Genomic DNA, 16,812 nt, shown 5'->3' on the forward strand with positions numbered 1-16,812 from the left:
CAGAGCCAAGCTATGCGAATTGTCCGGACAGTGGGGCAGGCCTTCGAGGTCTGCCACAAGCTGAGCCTGCAGCACACGCAGCAGAATGCCGACGGGCAGGAAGACGGGGAGAGTGAGAGGAACAGCAGCAGCTCAGGGGACCCAGGTAGGTGCCACCGCTGCCATGGGCGGAGCTACAGGGACGGGCACAGGAACGCAGGTCGGGGGATCACTCCCCAGGCTCCAAGCAAGTGATTTACTTCAAATGCAGTTTGTGTCCCTTGTGTTTCTTCAGATTTCAAATTTTACTTCAGGAAACTGATAATTTTATAACAGAAAATCGAAGAAAATGGAGCATGTAAACTATATATCAGGGAAACTTTCTAAAGGTGGAGTTATTTATGCTACCAAATCACATCCTAAAAAAGGTTCAATACAAAAGCACATCCCATGCAACAAATTAGAAAGAGTTTGCAAGTACCTCATTTTTTTTTTTTTTCTATTTTCATCTTCTTTAGTTTATATACCCTCAATCTGGGCGATATTCCAGTATCCCCAAACTTTGTCTCATTGAAAGTCAGGAATGTCATTTGTCATTTCTATTATTTAACAATAAATGCAGGAGAGGGGAGGGCATGACTGTTAGAAAAGAAATTATAAAAAAAGTTGTTTTATTAATTATTTATTTAATTATAATATAATATTTCATTGTAATTATAATTAATGGAAAATCCAAGAGAATATTTTTATTAAAAATAATAAAAGAATTCGGTTAAAGATGCTATGTCCAGTAATACACACAGAAACCCATGGCTTTCCAATCTTCCAACAGCAATCAGTTGGAAGGCAGAATAGAAGGAAAACAATCCATTTACATAATGTATAGATAATCAAAATGTATATATATAATGTGAAAAAAATTAATGGAAAGGGCATACTGTATTCTTAGATGGGAGGCCTCAGCATTATAAAAATGTTTCTTCTCCCTATGTGAATCTATAAATCTAACATAAAAATTTCTAATAGCAGGTGCACAGGTAGTTCAGTGGTTAGAATGCCCGCCTTTCATGCGGAGACCTGGGTTCAGATAGCATTTCATACTGACAGCAATGAAGGAGTAGGGCTTATTTCCCTCCTGCAGCGGGAGCAGCTTTCTCTTTGTACCTCCAGCTCCTACCTGGTCTGATGTAACTTCCTGTGATACTGTCTCTCTGGGGAGTCAGTGGGGATTCCTACAGGGCTAGCTTCCTTTCCTTTATGTCTCATCATCCACATTCCTCTCCTTGCATTTTGAGCTCCTTCCTGCCCCTGAATGCATCAGGTACCTTCCACCTTGATCAGTGCTGTTCCCTGTGCATTTTCCTCCATGCACATCCTGCTTATCCTTCAATCCCAGCATCATGTCTTTGGGGCAGCCTTCCTTCCAGCTCCCACCCTCCCACCCTCTGCCCTTCCCCTTTCTTCTCTGTGTAACTGTGCTCTCTTAACTCTTGATTGATACTGTTAGCATAAACATTTCGCCCACTGTGGTAACAGACATACAGTGTCCTCTTGCTTTAGTAGAGTGAGCTGTGGGAGGGTAGGGACTTTTCCTAGCAAAATAAATGCTTGTTAGATGAACTGACAAACACAGTGAGTGGCCAAGAAATTTATGCCATTTTAGTCATTGTCAACAAGCATTTATTAAATGCCTACTCTGTGCCCTAATGAACAAGGAGATTGAGTGGAGACTTCAACAGGGAGTTACTTTTAAGCAGCTTAACTTCTTGATGCGGAATAATGATTCGGAAAGGGGTAGGCAGATTGAGGGTGAGAGCTGATGGGAAGGAAGGTGGCAGCAGTGGTGACCATGGCAACTGATAGATAACAAATGTTGAGTGTTTTTGGCTATAATAGATGGTCAGCATTGAAATAGGGGCCCACAGGGATATTTACCCCCCTTTTTTGGCAATAATTTTCTCAAATCACACTGCTTATACGTGAGGTCTTAGTGGTTTCACCCCTTCCGTCTAACCACTCTCCCCAAGAGAATGTAATTGATGTTCTCCATGTAGAACATTTCCATTTTAGGAAAGTCTGTCCAAACCAGCATCGTGTCTTCAAGGTTTTAAATGTAAAAGTTCGAGGAATGCTATGCCTGGGCTGGATGTGGTCTCTAAACCATTTTGGCATCTCAGAAGAGTAAAAGGGAACAGCAGGGGTTCTCGCCTCCTTTTGTATTTAAGGATGGAAATGAGCGGGCTGTGTGGTGGGACAGAAGGAGAGCTGGAGGAATACGCTTTTAGAGAAGCAACTAAGAGCTTGGGGACACCAGAACAACTGGGCTTGAACCTTGGCTCTCCCACCTTTTAGCTGGGTGATCCTGGGCAAACAACAATTTCTCTCTGGATCAGAGCTGTTGTAAGATAATGCAACTACGTCAGCATAGCATACCTAGCGTATACTGTGCCCTCAAGAGGCACTGGCTAGCTATTAGCTATTTTTCGAGTGCATACTCAAAAATTCTTGACTCATCCATACAGTAAAAGAGGACAAGAAAATCTCTGAAATCCATGATCACATGAAATCCATGATTTTATGACAGATGCAAGTTAAATGATTAGTAGGGTGTGCTCGGATTCCAGTGCAGCGCTGTAAAGCAGCGTATTAGCATTTGGAATACTCCATATCTGTGTGGAAAAGCATCTTATCGAGAAAGGCTGTTTACTGAACCTAGCCCCATAGTCACTTGCTTTTAAATGTCCCGGTTATTTATTTATTTATTTTGACATGGGTAGGTACCCGGAATCGAACCCCAGGTCTCTGGCATAGCAGGTGAGAACTCTGCCTGCTGAGCCACTGTGGCCCCCCCAGTTACTTTTTATTTATTTATTTACTGTCTATAAACTGCTAGGGACACTTTCTTCTTTCCATGAAAGCTTACCCCAGAAGCATGTATTGACTCCATTAGGGTTTTTCTCTGTAGAGGGGCACCTTGAGGCTCCAGAGGAAAGCTGTGGTTGACAACTTTGAAAAAGAATCTTGCTTCCTCATTTGGAAGGTTTTCATTTAATGCAATGTTTATCTTTCCTGTAGCGCTGCCCCAAATTGATGGGATGGCAGGCCCTTTATCGTGCAAAGGAAACTTGTTTACTCGTAAGGAATTGGAAAGTACTGAAGCTTTGCCACTCTCTTTGATGTCTTGTCAGCTCTTTCCCTTCTGGGTTTCAGCACTGCCTTTAATGCTGTTCCTCACTGTCATTGTGTGCACCTCCTCTCTCTTTTGGTTTGTGCCTGCCTTTCTTTCCCATCTCATTCCTTTTACTGCTTCCTTCCCTCGGGGAGATTATCTTTTGTATCTTTTGGCAGCAGCTGCCCTTGGCCAGTCCCTGGGGCTCAGAGCCAGGTGGGGCGGCCACTCCTGCTCTGGTTGTCTTGGTTCGTCCTCTGTTGTCTCTGGTTCCTGGAGAGGGTTTCCCGGGAGAGGCCCTGGTCCTTTGGCAGCGTCCCTCCTCCCAAGACTGCAGACAGGCCAACACGTATAAACCTTCTGGATGAATAGGCTCCTTAACATTAAAACTGTGGCCATCAAGACGTGGAACAATTGATTGAGAAATATTTACTGGGTACCTGTTAGGTCTGCTGGACCAGGACATCCACTGGACTTTGACCTTCTGCCATTTCTGTTCTCCCACCACGCCTGCTGTTCCATCTTATCAGGCCACCACTGTCTGATCTGTTGTTTCCTCCTGATCTATTAGCTCCTAAGTTTCAGTTCTTTCCTTTATTGAGTGCTATTTCTCAAGTTCCTCCTATGTGCCAGGCTCAATTTGGGGTGCTGGGGATACTCTGGGGAAGATAGCAAGGTGCCTGCAGGCAAGGCGCTCACATTCAGCACAGGAGTGCACACAGGTAACAGCACGATTATTTTAGAGAGTGCAAATGCAATGAAGGAAACAAAGCAGGTCAGGGTGATAGAGCAAGTGGGAGGCAGGTGGAACCAAGAAGAAGCAGGAAGCCTGCTGTTGAGAAGCAGTGCGGCATCATGGCTAAAAGCAGGCCTGGAGGCAGGCAGACAGGATCTGAACTCCAGCTCTGATCTTACCAGCCATGGGCCTCGTCTGTCAGATGGGGAGATGAGTAGTGTTCCTCCTAGGGCAGTGTTGGAGGCTGAATCACATCCCCCACAGAAGGTAGGTTCAGGTCTTAATTGCCATTGCTATGGATGTCAACCCAATAGGACCGTTCAGAGATGTTACTGTTAGTTAGGGTGTGGCCAGAGCAAATCAGGGTGGGTCTCTGTCCATGTGAGAAATTCAGAGCAGTCAGTCAGTAGAAGCCAGAATTGAGAAGAAGTAGGGGAGAGAGATCACCACGTAATAGAGGACACCCATCACCAGAAAGCAAGGTCTTACTGTCATCTTAACTTTGGATTTTAAGCATTCAAACCCGTGAGACAATAAAGGAATGCTTGTCGTGTAAGCCGTCCCATCGTGTGGTATTTGTCATAGCAGCCTTGGCAAACTGAGACAGGTGGTAATGCGGGTAAAGGAGTTAATGCATGGAAAATCCATAGACTAGTGCCTCTGCCATGGTAAGTGCTATTTGAGTGCAAGCTGTTACTGTTGCAGTAGTGAAGGCAAGAAGTGGCCATTTCCAGTACTTTTTGACTGATCTCATAATTCCTTTTTCTTCTGTCTGTGTCAGAAGCTGACAAAACCCCTATTCTGTGTTAATTAGTTAATACTATATTAATCTGGCAGTACCTGTTTACTTCAGCCCTGCGATGCTGAACAACCCTGGGGGAAATTGCAACCACAGATTGGTCCATTACACATTCGTGGTCCCCAGACTCGGCATGGGTCACTTCCCCATTCAGTGGCTCCCATGTCAGTGGAGTGTCCTTCTGTCCAGGATTAGCCTTCTCACCTGCCTCCACATTCTGCCCCATCTTGCCTCTTCCAGAACCTATTGCCTTTAGTTAGCTCACATTCCAGAATCTTCAGTCTCCCCTGCTTTGCTGATAGTTTTCCCCACTGCAGATAAATAAGGTCACATCTTTCCCATTATAAAAGTTTAAGAAGTCCAGCCTTCCCTGCCCCCAGATCTACCCTACCTAGCCTACTGCCTTATATCTCCTTTTTCTTTCACAGCCAAGCTTCTTGAAGACCTGTCTATACTCACCTGCCTACCTCCTTGTCTCACTCTCCAACCCCCAGCGCCTGCCAGCCAACCCGCTGGGCTCCTCTTGCAGCCCACCCCTTCAAAGTTAGAATTTGTCTTCATTCTCCCTTTTGGAAAATGCCGTGGTTTCAGCTAACATTGATTTCCAGCCAGACCTTTTTCCTAAACTTTCCAGCCATGTACCCAGTGGCCTAAGGGATATTTCCATCTGGCTTTTAGACAAACTCTTACACTTCCAATAAGTTTATAACAAAACTCACCTTTTACTCATGATCTTGCCCCCTCCTGAATGTTCCCTAAAGGGTACCAGTCTCCAGTCACCTGAATCAGAAATTTTCAAACTCACCCTTCACTTATCCCCTTCTCTTTTCTCTTCCCCAACTCATACCACAAACAAGTCCTGTGATGTCCGGCCCTGAAGATCTTTCCAATCTGTCTCCCCTTCTCTGTGTCTTTGGCACCTCCTTCGCTTAAACCCTCATTATCTTGCACCTAGAATATTGCTTTCTGTCTTGTCCTTTCTGGGTCCATCCTCCATGCCATCTCTTGGGTGAAATTGAAAAGAATGGAAATCTTTTGGTATTTACCTGTTTTAAATCCTTCAGGATATAATAATCCTGGCTCGTCATGATCAAGCCCCTCTCCGCAGGACCATCTGCAGTGCCCGGACATGCTGTGGGTCTGTGCCTCTGTGCCATCACTCCTGCCTTCCATAATCTTCCCTCTCCTGCTTCTCCAGCTGTCTTAGCTGTTACGGCTCTGCACGGGTCCCCCTGACCCCCCGCCTGCTGCCACACTTTGGAGAGCCCCGTCACAGACGGCACTTAAAACCTCACACCGTAGCTGCGGTTTGTGTCTGTTTCCTCCCTTGGCCTAGGAAAGTGATGAAAGCACAGATTTTACTGTGCCCCATGACCAACTGATTTCTGTCCTATGGGTGCTTAATAACTGCTTATTGAATAATTGAATGAAATGATATATGTAATGACTTCTCTACGATATATTGGGTAGAAATAGTTTAAATATGCAGTCAGAAAGCAGCATTGCCCCTCACCTGGATTCCCAATTTCAGCTTCACCTCTGTTATAGTTTGGGAACAGGATTGCTCAACTCCACATGTTTCCTGGTTTTGCCAGAAGGTTTTTCATATTATTTATTGTCTCGTGGATATCCTGATGCCAGGAGAGTTGCAAGTACCATATTAGAGAAGACTGAAAGAAACCATTAGCTGTGGGTCCCTCCTGGAGTTTTGTCTTATGTGATATGTTAACAGGCACACATGACAATAAGAGTTCCCTACCTGGTATATTCTCTCTGCCTCACTCTTCCTAATTTTGACAGATCTGCTGCCATACTGATCTCTACCCATTAAATCTAAAAGATAAATCTACAAAACTCCACATGTGACCATAAAGCACCCAATGGACAACTCCCCCAGAAACATATCTAAAATCTGAGAGATTTTCTGATCCTTCCTTGGGCTTCTGATATGACCTGTGTCAGGGGACTCTTCATTCTCCTTATCAGGATCTCCAGGGATAGGGATCTGGCAGCCTTTTGCCTGTTTTGCTCCCTGTCTCGATACTATTTCCTTTGTCCAGTGTTTATTGAACACCTTCTCTGTGCCAGAGCCTTAGGAAGCAGATGAAGGAGACAGAGCCCTGACCTCAAGCCTAGAAGGGAAAATAAAGAGGCAAGCAGGTCCAATGCTGAATGCGAAATGCTCCAACAAGTGAATGCACCGAGTGCCGTGGGAACCTGCCTCCTCCTTACAACCCAGGGAGACTCTCCTGTTTAAACATGTGCCTTTCAGGTGACCAGAGACTGGCACCCTTTAGGGAACATTCAGGAGGGGGTAAGATCATGAGTAAAAGATGAGTTTTGTTATAAACTTATTGAAAGTGTAAGAGTTTGTCTAAAAGCCAGATGGAAATATCCCTTAGGCCATTGGGTACATGGCTGGAGAGTTCAGGAAAAAGGTCTGGCCTGGAAATAAATCAATGTTAGCTGAAACCATGGCATTGTCCAAAAGGAAGAATGAGGACAAATTCTAACTCCAAAGGGGTGGGCTGCAAGAGGAACCGAGCAGGTTGGCTGGCAGGGGCTGGGGGTTGGAGAGTGAGACAAGGAGGTAGGCAGGTGAGTATAGACAGGTCTTCAAGAAGCTTGGCTGTGAAAGAAAAAGGAGATATAAGGCAGTAGGCTAGGTAGGGTAGATGTGGGGGCAGGGAATGCTGGACTTTTTTTAACTTTTATAATGGGAAAGATGTGACCTTATTTATCTGCAGTGGGGAAAACAACGTGGAGAACCAGCTGCTCAGCTCCTCCAGTTCCATCCACCTGCTGAGAAACCGCCAGTGAGGGATTCATTAGCTGTCTCTCTTGCAGGCTACACCTCCATGGTTTCAAGGAGTCTCTGGGGGCAGGAGTGTGATGGGAGGCAGGCTGCTCTCTAGAGAAAGAGAGTGGCAGGACCAAAGCCGGGTCTTCTCCACCAGGGCCCCGTGCAGGGCTGCCCTTTCTGTCCTCACCAGGGCCAACTCCCCAGCTCCTAGAGAAGCCAGGTGGAAAACCAAGTGCACTGTTTACTTTGTAAATATCAGGCATGTTTCCCCAAATGGCTAATGTGAATTTGCACAGGAAGACTCCTTAGAACGATGTGTTCTACAAGTCAGGCACCTCAAGGGACTGGGGCCTCCTTTTCCTGGGTTAGCTTTAGGGCTGGGAAATCAGCTCTCAGTGTTTCCTGCTTCGATTAACCTATTCCATTTTACAATTGGTGCTTGGTTCCTGAAAGCATCTTAAATATCGTTTGATGACAGTAGTGATGAGCCTAATCCCATATGTAGAGAAAGAAAATATTTCCCGTGAAATGCCAGGAAATAGAGGGAAAAAGGAAATAAAGAAACATAAGAAATGGGGCTTTCAAACATTGGCATTAAGCTGTGTCTATAATCAAAGACTTGAGCACTTCTTGAGCGGAAAGGAGGCCAGTGAGAAGTGGAGAGAGCAGGTGAGGAAGGAGTGGAGAGCCGGCTGCCCTCTCCACCGCTGCCTCTCTCCCCAGCTTTGCTTCTGGTGGGAGGAGAAGGGCCAGGATCTGAGGGTGGAAGACGTTCTGTTAGGACGGGGGCCTCAACTGTCCTTGCTGTTAGTCTGTCACGCAGCTCTGTCCATACTTTCTTAGTTGAAGAAAGTGGGATTTGGGTGATTCACTGCTTATCCTACAGCTCGCTAAGGTCACGGCTGGGGCAGCCCCCCCCCCACACACACACACCTCTGGACTCCCAAATCAGGGCTCTTTCCCCTGCCTGGATACCTTTCCTGAGCTGGGGGCGAGGTAAAGCCCCTTTTCCAGGGTCCGACACCCTGTCCATATAGGCATCACTCCAGCCTGGCAAAGCAACCACATTCAGGCCTGAAGAAATGTTTTCTTTGTTTCGAGACTTTAAAAAGCTATTCAAACGGGGACATCTCATTGGGCTAAAAATTCACTTTTATGTTCTTTTGAGCCAAAAGATAGGTGGAGATGTTATGATGTCAGTGGCATTCCCTAGGCTTGACATACCTGAAAGATAAAGCGTTGTGCGAAGGAGGCCATCATTCTTGGCTTCACAGTTCCCTTCCCTGCCTTTCCCGTTGTCCCTGCAGGCCGCCAGCTCCCTGGGGCGGAGAGGGCCTCCACAGCCACCGCGGAAGAGACTGACATTGATGCCGTCGAGGTCCCTCTTCCAGGGAACGATGCCCTGGAATTCAGCCGAGGTGTGACTGACCTTGATGCAGTGGGGAAGGAAGGAGGCTCCCACCCAGATTCCAAGGTAGGTCAGAGGTGCCCTTCCAGGTGACCCGCACATGCGTGTCCTCGCTGCTTCCTGTTGCCGCCGAGTCATGGCCTCAGCCGCTGCAAGTCACCCCCTGATCCCTGCTTGGCCAGCTGCAGAGCTAGGCGCTCAGCAGCATGGAGGCAGTGCCAGAGCCTGTTTCTTTCCTTGCAGAGGGGCCCCATGTGCTGCTGCCGCCACCGCCGACCCTCACCCCTGAGGTGCATTGCAGGCATCCCCAGTGCTTTTGCTTCCCAGCTTCTCCATGACACCCCTCACATCTGCTCAGTATCTGTGCCAGGCTAAGCCTCCCCTGCCCACAGATGTGATTCCCTGTGGTTTAGCTAGTGGAACAAAGACGGTTTCGGCTCCCTCTGCTTGCAGCTAATGGTTATGTGCTTTCGATGCTCCTGTGCCATAGCCCTTTGGAGTGTGGAAACCGGTCTATTGGGGGTTAGAAATGGAGAGGTCACCTCAGGAGCATCCTCAGCTCCACTCCTCACTCCTTAAGGTGATAACCAAGGCCCATGGAGTTCCTTGATGTCATCCAGGTTAATAAAACTAAGGACTTGAGACTAAAGTCCCATCTGAAGATAAAAAAAGAAAAAGAAAACAAAACAGACCAGAAAGAAAATCCCTAAAGAATGGCCCTGTTCTCCGCTTCCCAGCCAGGTCTGTGTCGCAGGTGTTTCTGTTTCTTCACTCAGCATTTGCCTTGTCTCAGGTGGAGTCATTGGGCCAGGTCCTCAGAAGCCTGTCTAGTTTGGAGGCCAGTACAGCTCGGGGTTGGCCGCCTGACATTTCCCTTAGTGTCCAGTTTGTCCTCCATCAAGTGGCAGTAGCCCCTGTCATTGGATTCTTTCCTCTTGCATGTCAGCATCGCTAACAGAAACAAAATGTCTCTCCCTGCAATTGCAAAATGAATCATATAAGCAGCCTTAGTAGATGTGTCCAACTTCTGGGAGACAGTCAGGAGAAGGGAGACAGAAGGGAAGAGAACAAACTGCTTTCAGCTGAAGAGAGGCAGGATCTCTCCCAATCATTATTTGTTTTGATGTCCACACGTTCCTCTTGCTGTGAAAGGATGCAGTGGAGGGTTAGAGGCAGCTTCTGCTCTTGTGGTCTCTTCCTCCAATGCCCAATACCTGAAGAAGGGACAGCAAGGGAAAGGATTCAAGCTGCCTCCTTCCTGTTCTCACAGTGGGATGGTAGCCACATTTTGTAGAAATAGATTTCTCTAGGTCTAGAGCCCCAGTAACTCAACAATACGGTATCACTGGGACAGTACATGCTGTTGGTCACTTCTCACATTGGATCAGTTACTGAAGTGTTCAAATATGACATTTGTAAACTGTGTGGTCCCAGCTCAGGCACTTTTCACCATCTCCTCGTTCATTTTCCATTGAAGACACCACCATTTCCAGCTCTTGGGCTATTAGTGGGCCGTTTCGTTTGGCCCATGTACATGACAAGAGAGCAAGCCCCTAGCGATGGCACCTGCCCATGTGCCCTGGCCTTCCTTCTCTCCTCCAGGTTTCACCCCACCCCCAGGAGCCCATGCTGACAGCCTCACCCAGAATGCTGCTTCCGTCATCTTCCTTGAAGCCACCCGACTTGGGCACGGGGACGCCGTTGTCTACTCACCACCAGATGCAGCTCCTCCAGCAGCTCCTCCAGCAGCAGCAGCAGCAGACGCAAGTGGCTGTGGCCCAGGTTCTCCTCAGCCTCCTCCCTACTTCGCAGGCTCCACTCTCATGGGCTTGATGTGCCTTCTCTAGCCAGGGGCTCAGGGCAGGTTTAAAACTGAGGGAGCCATAAGGAATCGCTCATGCTATTCAATCATTGCTTGTTGGGGAACGGGGGCAGTGGGAGGGGACAAGATGGGGGATGCAGTTGAAATGGAAAGAAACCTTTGGGTTTCCCACATATCCCTCACTCTAAGATGGGCTTGGCTGGCTTGGCTGGATGTTGTTGGATAATGACTTGATCTTACAAAGGGAAAAGATGCCCACAATTCCACCTTTCCTCTCCTGCCTTATTTTCATGGTTTTTGAGGTGGGGGGGATGCCCTTGCATTTAGGACAGATGTGAGACCACCCTTCCAAGAGCTTAAATTGTGAATTTCTGCCAAACTTCCTCGCAAAGTCTACCAGCCTGGCATTGTACTTCTGTCAGTCATCCGTTTATTCCAGATAGTATTTGATGCAGTACTAGCCTGGGAGTTCACTCTAATTTAACTCACAGGAAGTTAGGTATATTATTTGAGCCAAATTGAGAAGAATTGAGAAGAACATCTCAGGAGCAAAGTGTTGTTTGAGTCCCAAAGACATGCTGGACTACTACTAATCTGGGGGAGAGGGGAACTCTGATTCCCCCGGCTGCTGTTAGCAGGGATTCCTTCCATTTGCTTTCCGCAGAGGGCACTGTAGTCACCATCTTCTTTGGAACTTACAAGTCTTCATCTTCCCCATAGGCAATCAGAGAATGGCGAAGACATGTTCATTCCTACAGTTTACAGGCTGGATTCTGAGGTTAAAGTTAGGCAGACCTGGACTTGACTCGGTGGGTGAGGACAGTGAGGAGGGCAGGGCAGCCACGGTTTGGGAGAATCGGCGAGGGATCTGGAAGGGTAGCTCTATGCGTCGCATTCCATTCTGCTTGACCGGACTGACTTCTGAGGTTTTCTGAGGTCTAGTATGGCAGGGAAAATGTTTCTCTGGAGGGTATTTGTGACTGCAATTGTCCCTTCTGCTTACTCTTTTTCTGGCTCTTTGGTGGAGTGAGTCAACCAGGCAAAGCTGTCCTCCCCAGAGAGTATACCTTGAGGAAGCAACCAGAGAGGCCAGACCATACCATGATCTGCTACAGCTTGGGTCTTGAAAAGACCTTCTTGGAACACAGTCTCACAGTGATGTGGATCTGAGGTGTAGGCCTCCTGCATGACTTTGCAGCCAGCTTTCAGGAAGCATTAGGACACTACCTTTTAAAAAAAAAATTCTGTTAAGCAAAAGGAGGCTGATGCTGATGCTGGGAAGGTTCATAGGTGTTCCCAAAACAGCAACAAGGAGGACTGTCTTTAAGGAATTCTTATAGTTAGGGGGAAATTTCAGTCTTCTTTGTCAAATAAAAGAACTCATCTCCTGTAGTTAATGACTGTGTGGCAGTCCTAAGAATCCCCTCCTCCCTCATGTGATGGGTGACAAAGCCACCCAGCCTGAGCATGCCAGTACCAGCTCCATTCCATGACTCTCAGATCATTTCCAAAAGTTTCACGTTGAATACAAATCCATTCTCCAATGAGTATACTTTTCTCTTTCAGCGTATCAATGACCAAGTAATTATTATTTATCTAAGAATGGGCTTGATGCATATTCATGGTGAATATTATCAGGGAGGCATTTGAATTTGAAGCCACTGCTAAATACTCAAGAGAAACTATTTGCAAATGTGTGATATACACAACAAGAATATACTGGCAGTTGATGGCAGCAGCACCCAATCTACAAAGCAACCAGACATGTAAGTTATCATGGATCCATGACAGTCAGAATGAAACCCTAAGTGGGTTCCGGGTGCAGAATCAAGCTGCAACACTGTCCTGGCCCTATTTTAATGGATTATCTGGAAGACAGAGAACTCGGGGGAAGAGAAGAGTGTTGTGATTGAGATTTGCCTCATGAGCCTCTACAGTCACTTCCACTGGTTGGGGCACCCTTAGCCTTTATGTGGAATCTGCCGAGTTGTTTAGAGTTGGCAATGCCCTGTTGACACTCAGTTCAAGCACTAACATGACCGAAAGACCACCATACTGTATCAGCAACCCACATTGGAGCTGCAGATTGAGTAGCGTTGTAGACTGTTCCAAAATCTTGTTGGTCAAGACCCATCTGATAGCTTCGGGCACATACTTTTTCCCCTTCTCTAACATCCCCATCGGGCAGTCCCTGCCTACCTTTCTTCCCTTTGCATCCTGCTCTTCTAAGTCCAAGAATGCAGCAGGGGTATTGTCGCACCTCTCAGCTAGCTGTCAGCTCCCTTGTCTTCAGTCTGAAACTGGCCTTCAAATATAGGTTTCTTTGTACACTCCTCTTTCTTCTACTCTCTTTGTAGCATTTGATCCACAGGTTTTTCGTCCGTTACCATATCCTTGGGTAAAAACAATTATACAGAATATGTAGGTGGGTTGCTAAATGGGTCTTCTTGAGATTTCTCATGTGCTTAAGGTAGATCAGCAAGATGTGTCTGTCTGTCTTCATTAAACTACTGGCTGTCCCCCTTCCACTCGGTAAAACTCTTGCCTCAGTGTTTCACGTGGGAACACATTTTCCTTTTATCTGAGAGGATCAGAACCCTTCTTGTAGCTCCTGGAGAAACCTGAGAATAAAGACAGGTTTTCTTACAGACAGAGGTACTCTTGTGGCATTATATATGCCCCTGCCTCCTCATTTATGCTCACAGGCCAATCTGGTTCTGCTGATGTCAGTGGGACCAGGCTTAGGTTTCCTTCAGGGTGCTCTCATTTGGTCTAAAACCCCAGGACCTCTCCCAGCCTCACCCTAACTTGTTTCTGAGCTGGCCTAGAAAGGGCCTACCCTGCCCTTAAAGGTATATGGGCAAAGGTGGTATTCAGCCAACTTAAATATTTCTAGGTTAGACCTCAGAATATAAATAGGGGATACTTTTCTCCAACTCCCTCTGATCGCTCTCCTGACCCAGCATGAGGCTTGCCTGGCTGCACTAGCGTCGTGCTTTCAGATGAACCAGAAGTTCAAGGGTGTGAGGAGACTTGAGCCAAACCTTGAACCAAAATTGGATGTAGCTGGCATCTACAAGGCTGTGGGCTGGGCCCATAGAGCTCCAGAAGTGATCTGGGCCCTGCCGTTAAAGGGTAATAATTAAGGAGGCCGGATTAGTTCACAGATTGCCAATTCCTGGCCTAGCTCATAAGGAAAGCATTAGGGCAGGTCATTATTGCCATTAATAAGTAACTGGTTATTTGTGCTTCACAAGCATGCGTGCTGTGGTTAGAGAAACCATGCTTAAAAAAAAAAAAAAGAGCTCTGCACCCCCATCCCCACGCCCTAGACTTAGCACCTTGTGGCTTCTCCCAGGCCCCTGAACCCCAGTGTGCACCGCCCAAGTCCCTGCATTATGCATGCTGGGCCAGCACGGCCTGCCTCTGCTTGTGTGTCTTGGGGTGGGGGGGTAGGGTGGGGGGCAAATAGCTTTGGTTCTCTCCACTGCCATTTCCATGTGCCTGCTGCTCCCTAACTTCAGCCTGGCCCTGCCCCCACTTCTGATGGAGGAGCTGGAGTCCAGGCAAGTAGGCCGGAGAGTGAATGGGTTGTGCTTGGTGGGGTGGGGGTGGCTTTTAAGAATTTGGGGAAGTGGTATGGAGCTGGAGGGGACAGGGTTGAATTTTGGCAGGTAGCACTGTGGCCAGAGCCCAGAAGTGGACATCTGAGCCCTGACACTCCAGGCTGTGGCCCTCTCACTGACTTATTTTGTGGCTGGCAGAGTCATTGCCAAAGACGACCCAGCTGTGGAAAGGAAATGCTAACACTTACCTTTCCAGAAATTAATGAGCCCACCTTTGCAAAAGACATTGAATTTTTTTGAAAGAAAAGCATGACAAATAAAAATAAATATCTCATCTGGTAGGGAGGAAGTCTTGTGGTATGACTGGAAGCGAGCACAGAATGCTATAGCAGACTGCACCCAAACAAGGCTGAAAGAACTCAGCCTCATCTCAGTGCTTCAAGTCCAGACCTACATATGCAAAACACAGGGAAGATTAAATTGCATCAAAGTTAAAAGAAGCCCAGGTCCTCTTGTCTCCACTTGAACTGGTTTGGGTCCTTCTGCACTCAGAGTGCTGCAGTGTGAGGTTTGAGCCTTATGCCTGATGCCACTTTTGACAGCTGCAGAAGCAGAAGGGCTCATTAGTGTTGGTTTTGGGCAGCAGCCCCAGCGTGTGCTTGCACATGCATAGGGTTTGAAAGTAATTGAAATGTTATAACTCTAAGTTTGCAAAGCAAAAATTCTTATTAATCTGGTACAAGAAGGACTCAGCCTCAGAAGCATTTCTCCTGACCCTTACTTAGTGCTAGCTTGTTTGTGATGGAAGCATTTGATTCAGGGGTTATCATTTATATATTCATTGTACTCCACCATTGGAACTTGAATACCTGCAGAAGAAGCTGCCACTTTGTCTTTTCTGGCTTCTGCAAGAGGGGACTCCTCTTCCCTAATTCTCTGAGCTCACAGTGGGGCACCAAGGCTGCTCTCCAGGGATCTTTGATGGCCTGTATTACTGACCACTGCATCTACTGGATGTGAAATCATTGACTACAAGTCTCAAGCCGGTCCTCAGGTTGACAGAGGGAAATGAATGACCTGAGATGCCATTCCAGGCCATTCCAGCCCCCGGCCCAGTGCTCTTAAGCAGCCTGTTCTGTTTGCTATTCAGATGTGGCCTGCAAGGAGCTGAATCTGTACCATGTATGCGGGGAGTCCTTAATGTATGCCAGTTAGGGGTGGGCAGAAGTCTCTGCTTTTTCTGTTTGTGTATCCCTTTAAAATTTCATTCCACATTTCTGCCTGATATTTTTGTTTGATTTCAAAGCAAATAGAAAATGAATAATTAACATTTCTCTCTGCTCAGTTGATTCCTTTCAAAGATGCTCTTCTTAGTTGGAATAAGAAACAATGCTTGCAGGTGGAAGGTTTAGGAGGCCCGATCTCTGGAAGTACCCTGGGAGGCTTCCCACAGCAGGTTTCCTGTTTTTTAGAACCAATAGGATTTGGAGGATTCCCAGGTGAAATTTCTCCGTGCCTCAGTTTCCAAGAAAGATAAAGGCCTAATTGCCTCCCACCATCTGATAGCTAGATTTAAATATTATTGGCACTTTTCTCCCTGTGCTCACCACCCCAGGTTATATGAGGCTAGCCGCTGAGACCCATGTCTGGACCAAAATATCATTTCTGTCCTTAGCAGTTGCTTTGTGAAGGATAGATTTGCTGAAAATCCCTTAGGCATCTTTCCCCTGGGGAGAAACAGGCTCAGCCTTGGGGAGCTGCTAATGGAAAGTGGCAACTAATCTCACTAATGGCTCCACTCAGAAGTAGAGCCAGCCGCAAGGTCAGGTCCTTAGATCTGGGCAGAGCGAGAAGCAGCCACTGCACCAAAGGGTATGATCATCTGAGAGCTGCTCCGGGCTGGCAGATCCCTTGGTTAGGCTGGCAGATCCCTTGGTTAGGCTTGGCCAGGGCCTGGGAGAACAGGGTTTTTTATTCTCTGCTGAAAAGGGACTCCCTTTGGAGCTAACTGTTTTCCAGAAACCTAGAGTATTTGTTTTCTGGGTATGGGGATTGGTTAGCTCTTCCAACTCCTCTTCCTTTGTCCTCTACCCCTTGTTCCACCTGTCCCACCCCAGTCAACCTCTGTGTCTTTACCCACACCCCACGTTTTTGGTCCAAGAAAACCCTTTTCCCCCCAAACTGCCTTGGCCCAAGGTCACCAAATCCCTTCTTTCCCTTTCTTCAAGGGCCGTCTGAAACCCTCCCCATCCTCACTGTCCCGGACTGCCGGGACGTGGCCCCTCCACCCACCTGTTAGCACAAGATGCATATGTGTGTGAACACTGCTTTTGGCCTTCCCTCCTACTGCCACACCATTGCTGTGTACCAAAGACAGGCCTGAAGTGGCCACTGGGCCTCAGCCATGCTGATCCTGCCATTGCCGGTGGCTCTGCCAGGAACAAGTTGTGACTCGATGAGGGTGTCCCCTCCTCCCACAGAGGGGCCGTTCTGTCAAGTGCCTCTGGCTGGCCGTTCATCCCAGCCCTTC

General features: G+C 47.4%; 1 protein-coding gene across 7 annotated transcripts in view; it reads left to right on the forward strand.

Annotated features, from left to right (window-relative positions):
* Window positions 1-16,812, forward strand: part of NOS1AP (nitric oxide synthase 1 adaptor protein) — a 295,134-nt gene that overhangs the window by 271,842 nt on the left and 6,480 nt on the right. For all 7 annotated transcript variants that reach the window (XM_077156709.1, XM_077156707.1, XM_077156708.1 and 4 more), the window contains 3 exons: window positions 4-145; window positions 8,794-8,960; window positions 10,497-10,676. In XM_077156709.1, coding sequence (XP_077012824.1) covers window positions 4-145; window positions 8,794-8,960; window positions 10,497-10,676 — 489 coding nt within the window. The remainder of the gene's footprint in view (window positions 1-3; window positions 146-8,793; window positions 8,961-10,496; window positions 10,677-16,812) is intronic.

This window comes from Tamandua tetradactyla, chromosome 4 (genome assembly GCF_023851605.1).
Source record: "Tamandua tetradactyla isolate mTamTet1 chromosome 4, mTamTet1.pri, whole genome shotgun sequence".
NCBI lineage: Eukaryota > Metazoa > Chordata > Mammalia > Pilosa > Myrmecophagidae > Tamandua > Tamandua tetradactyla.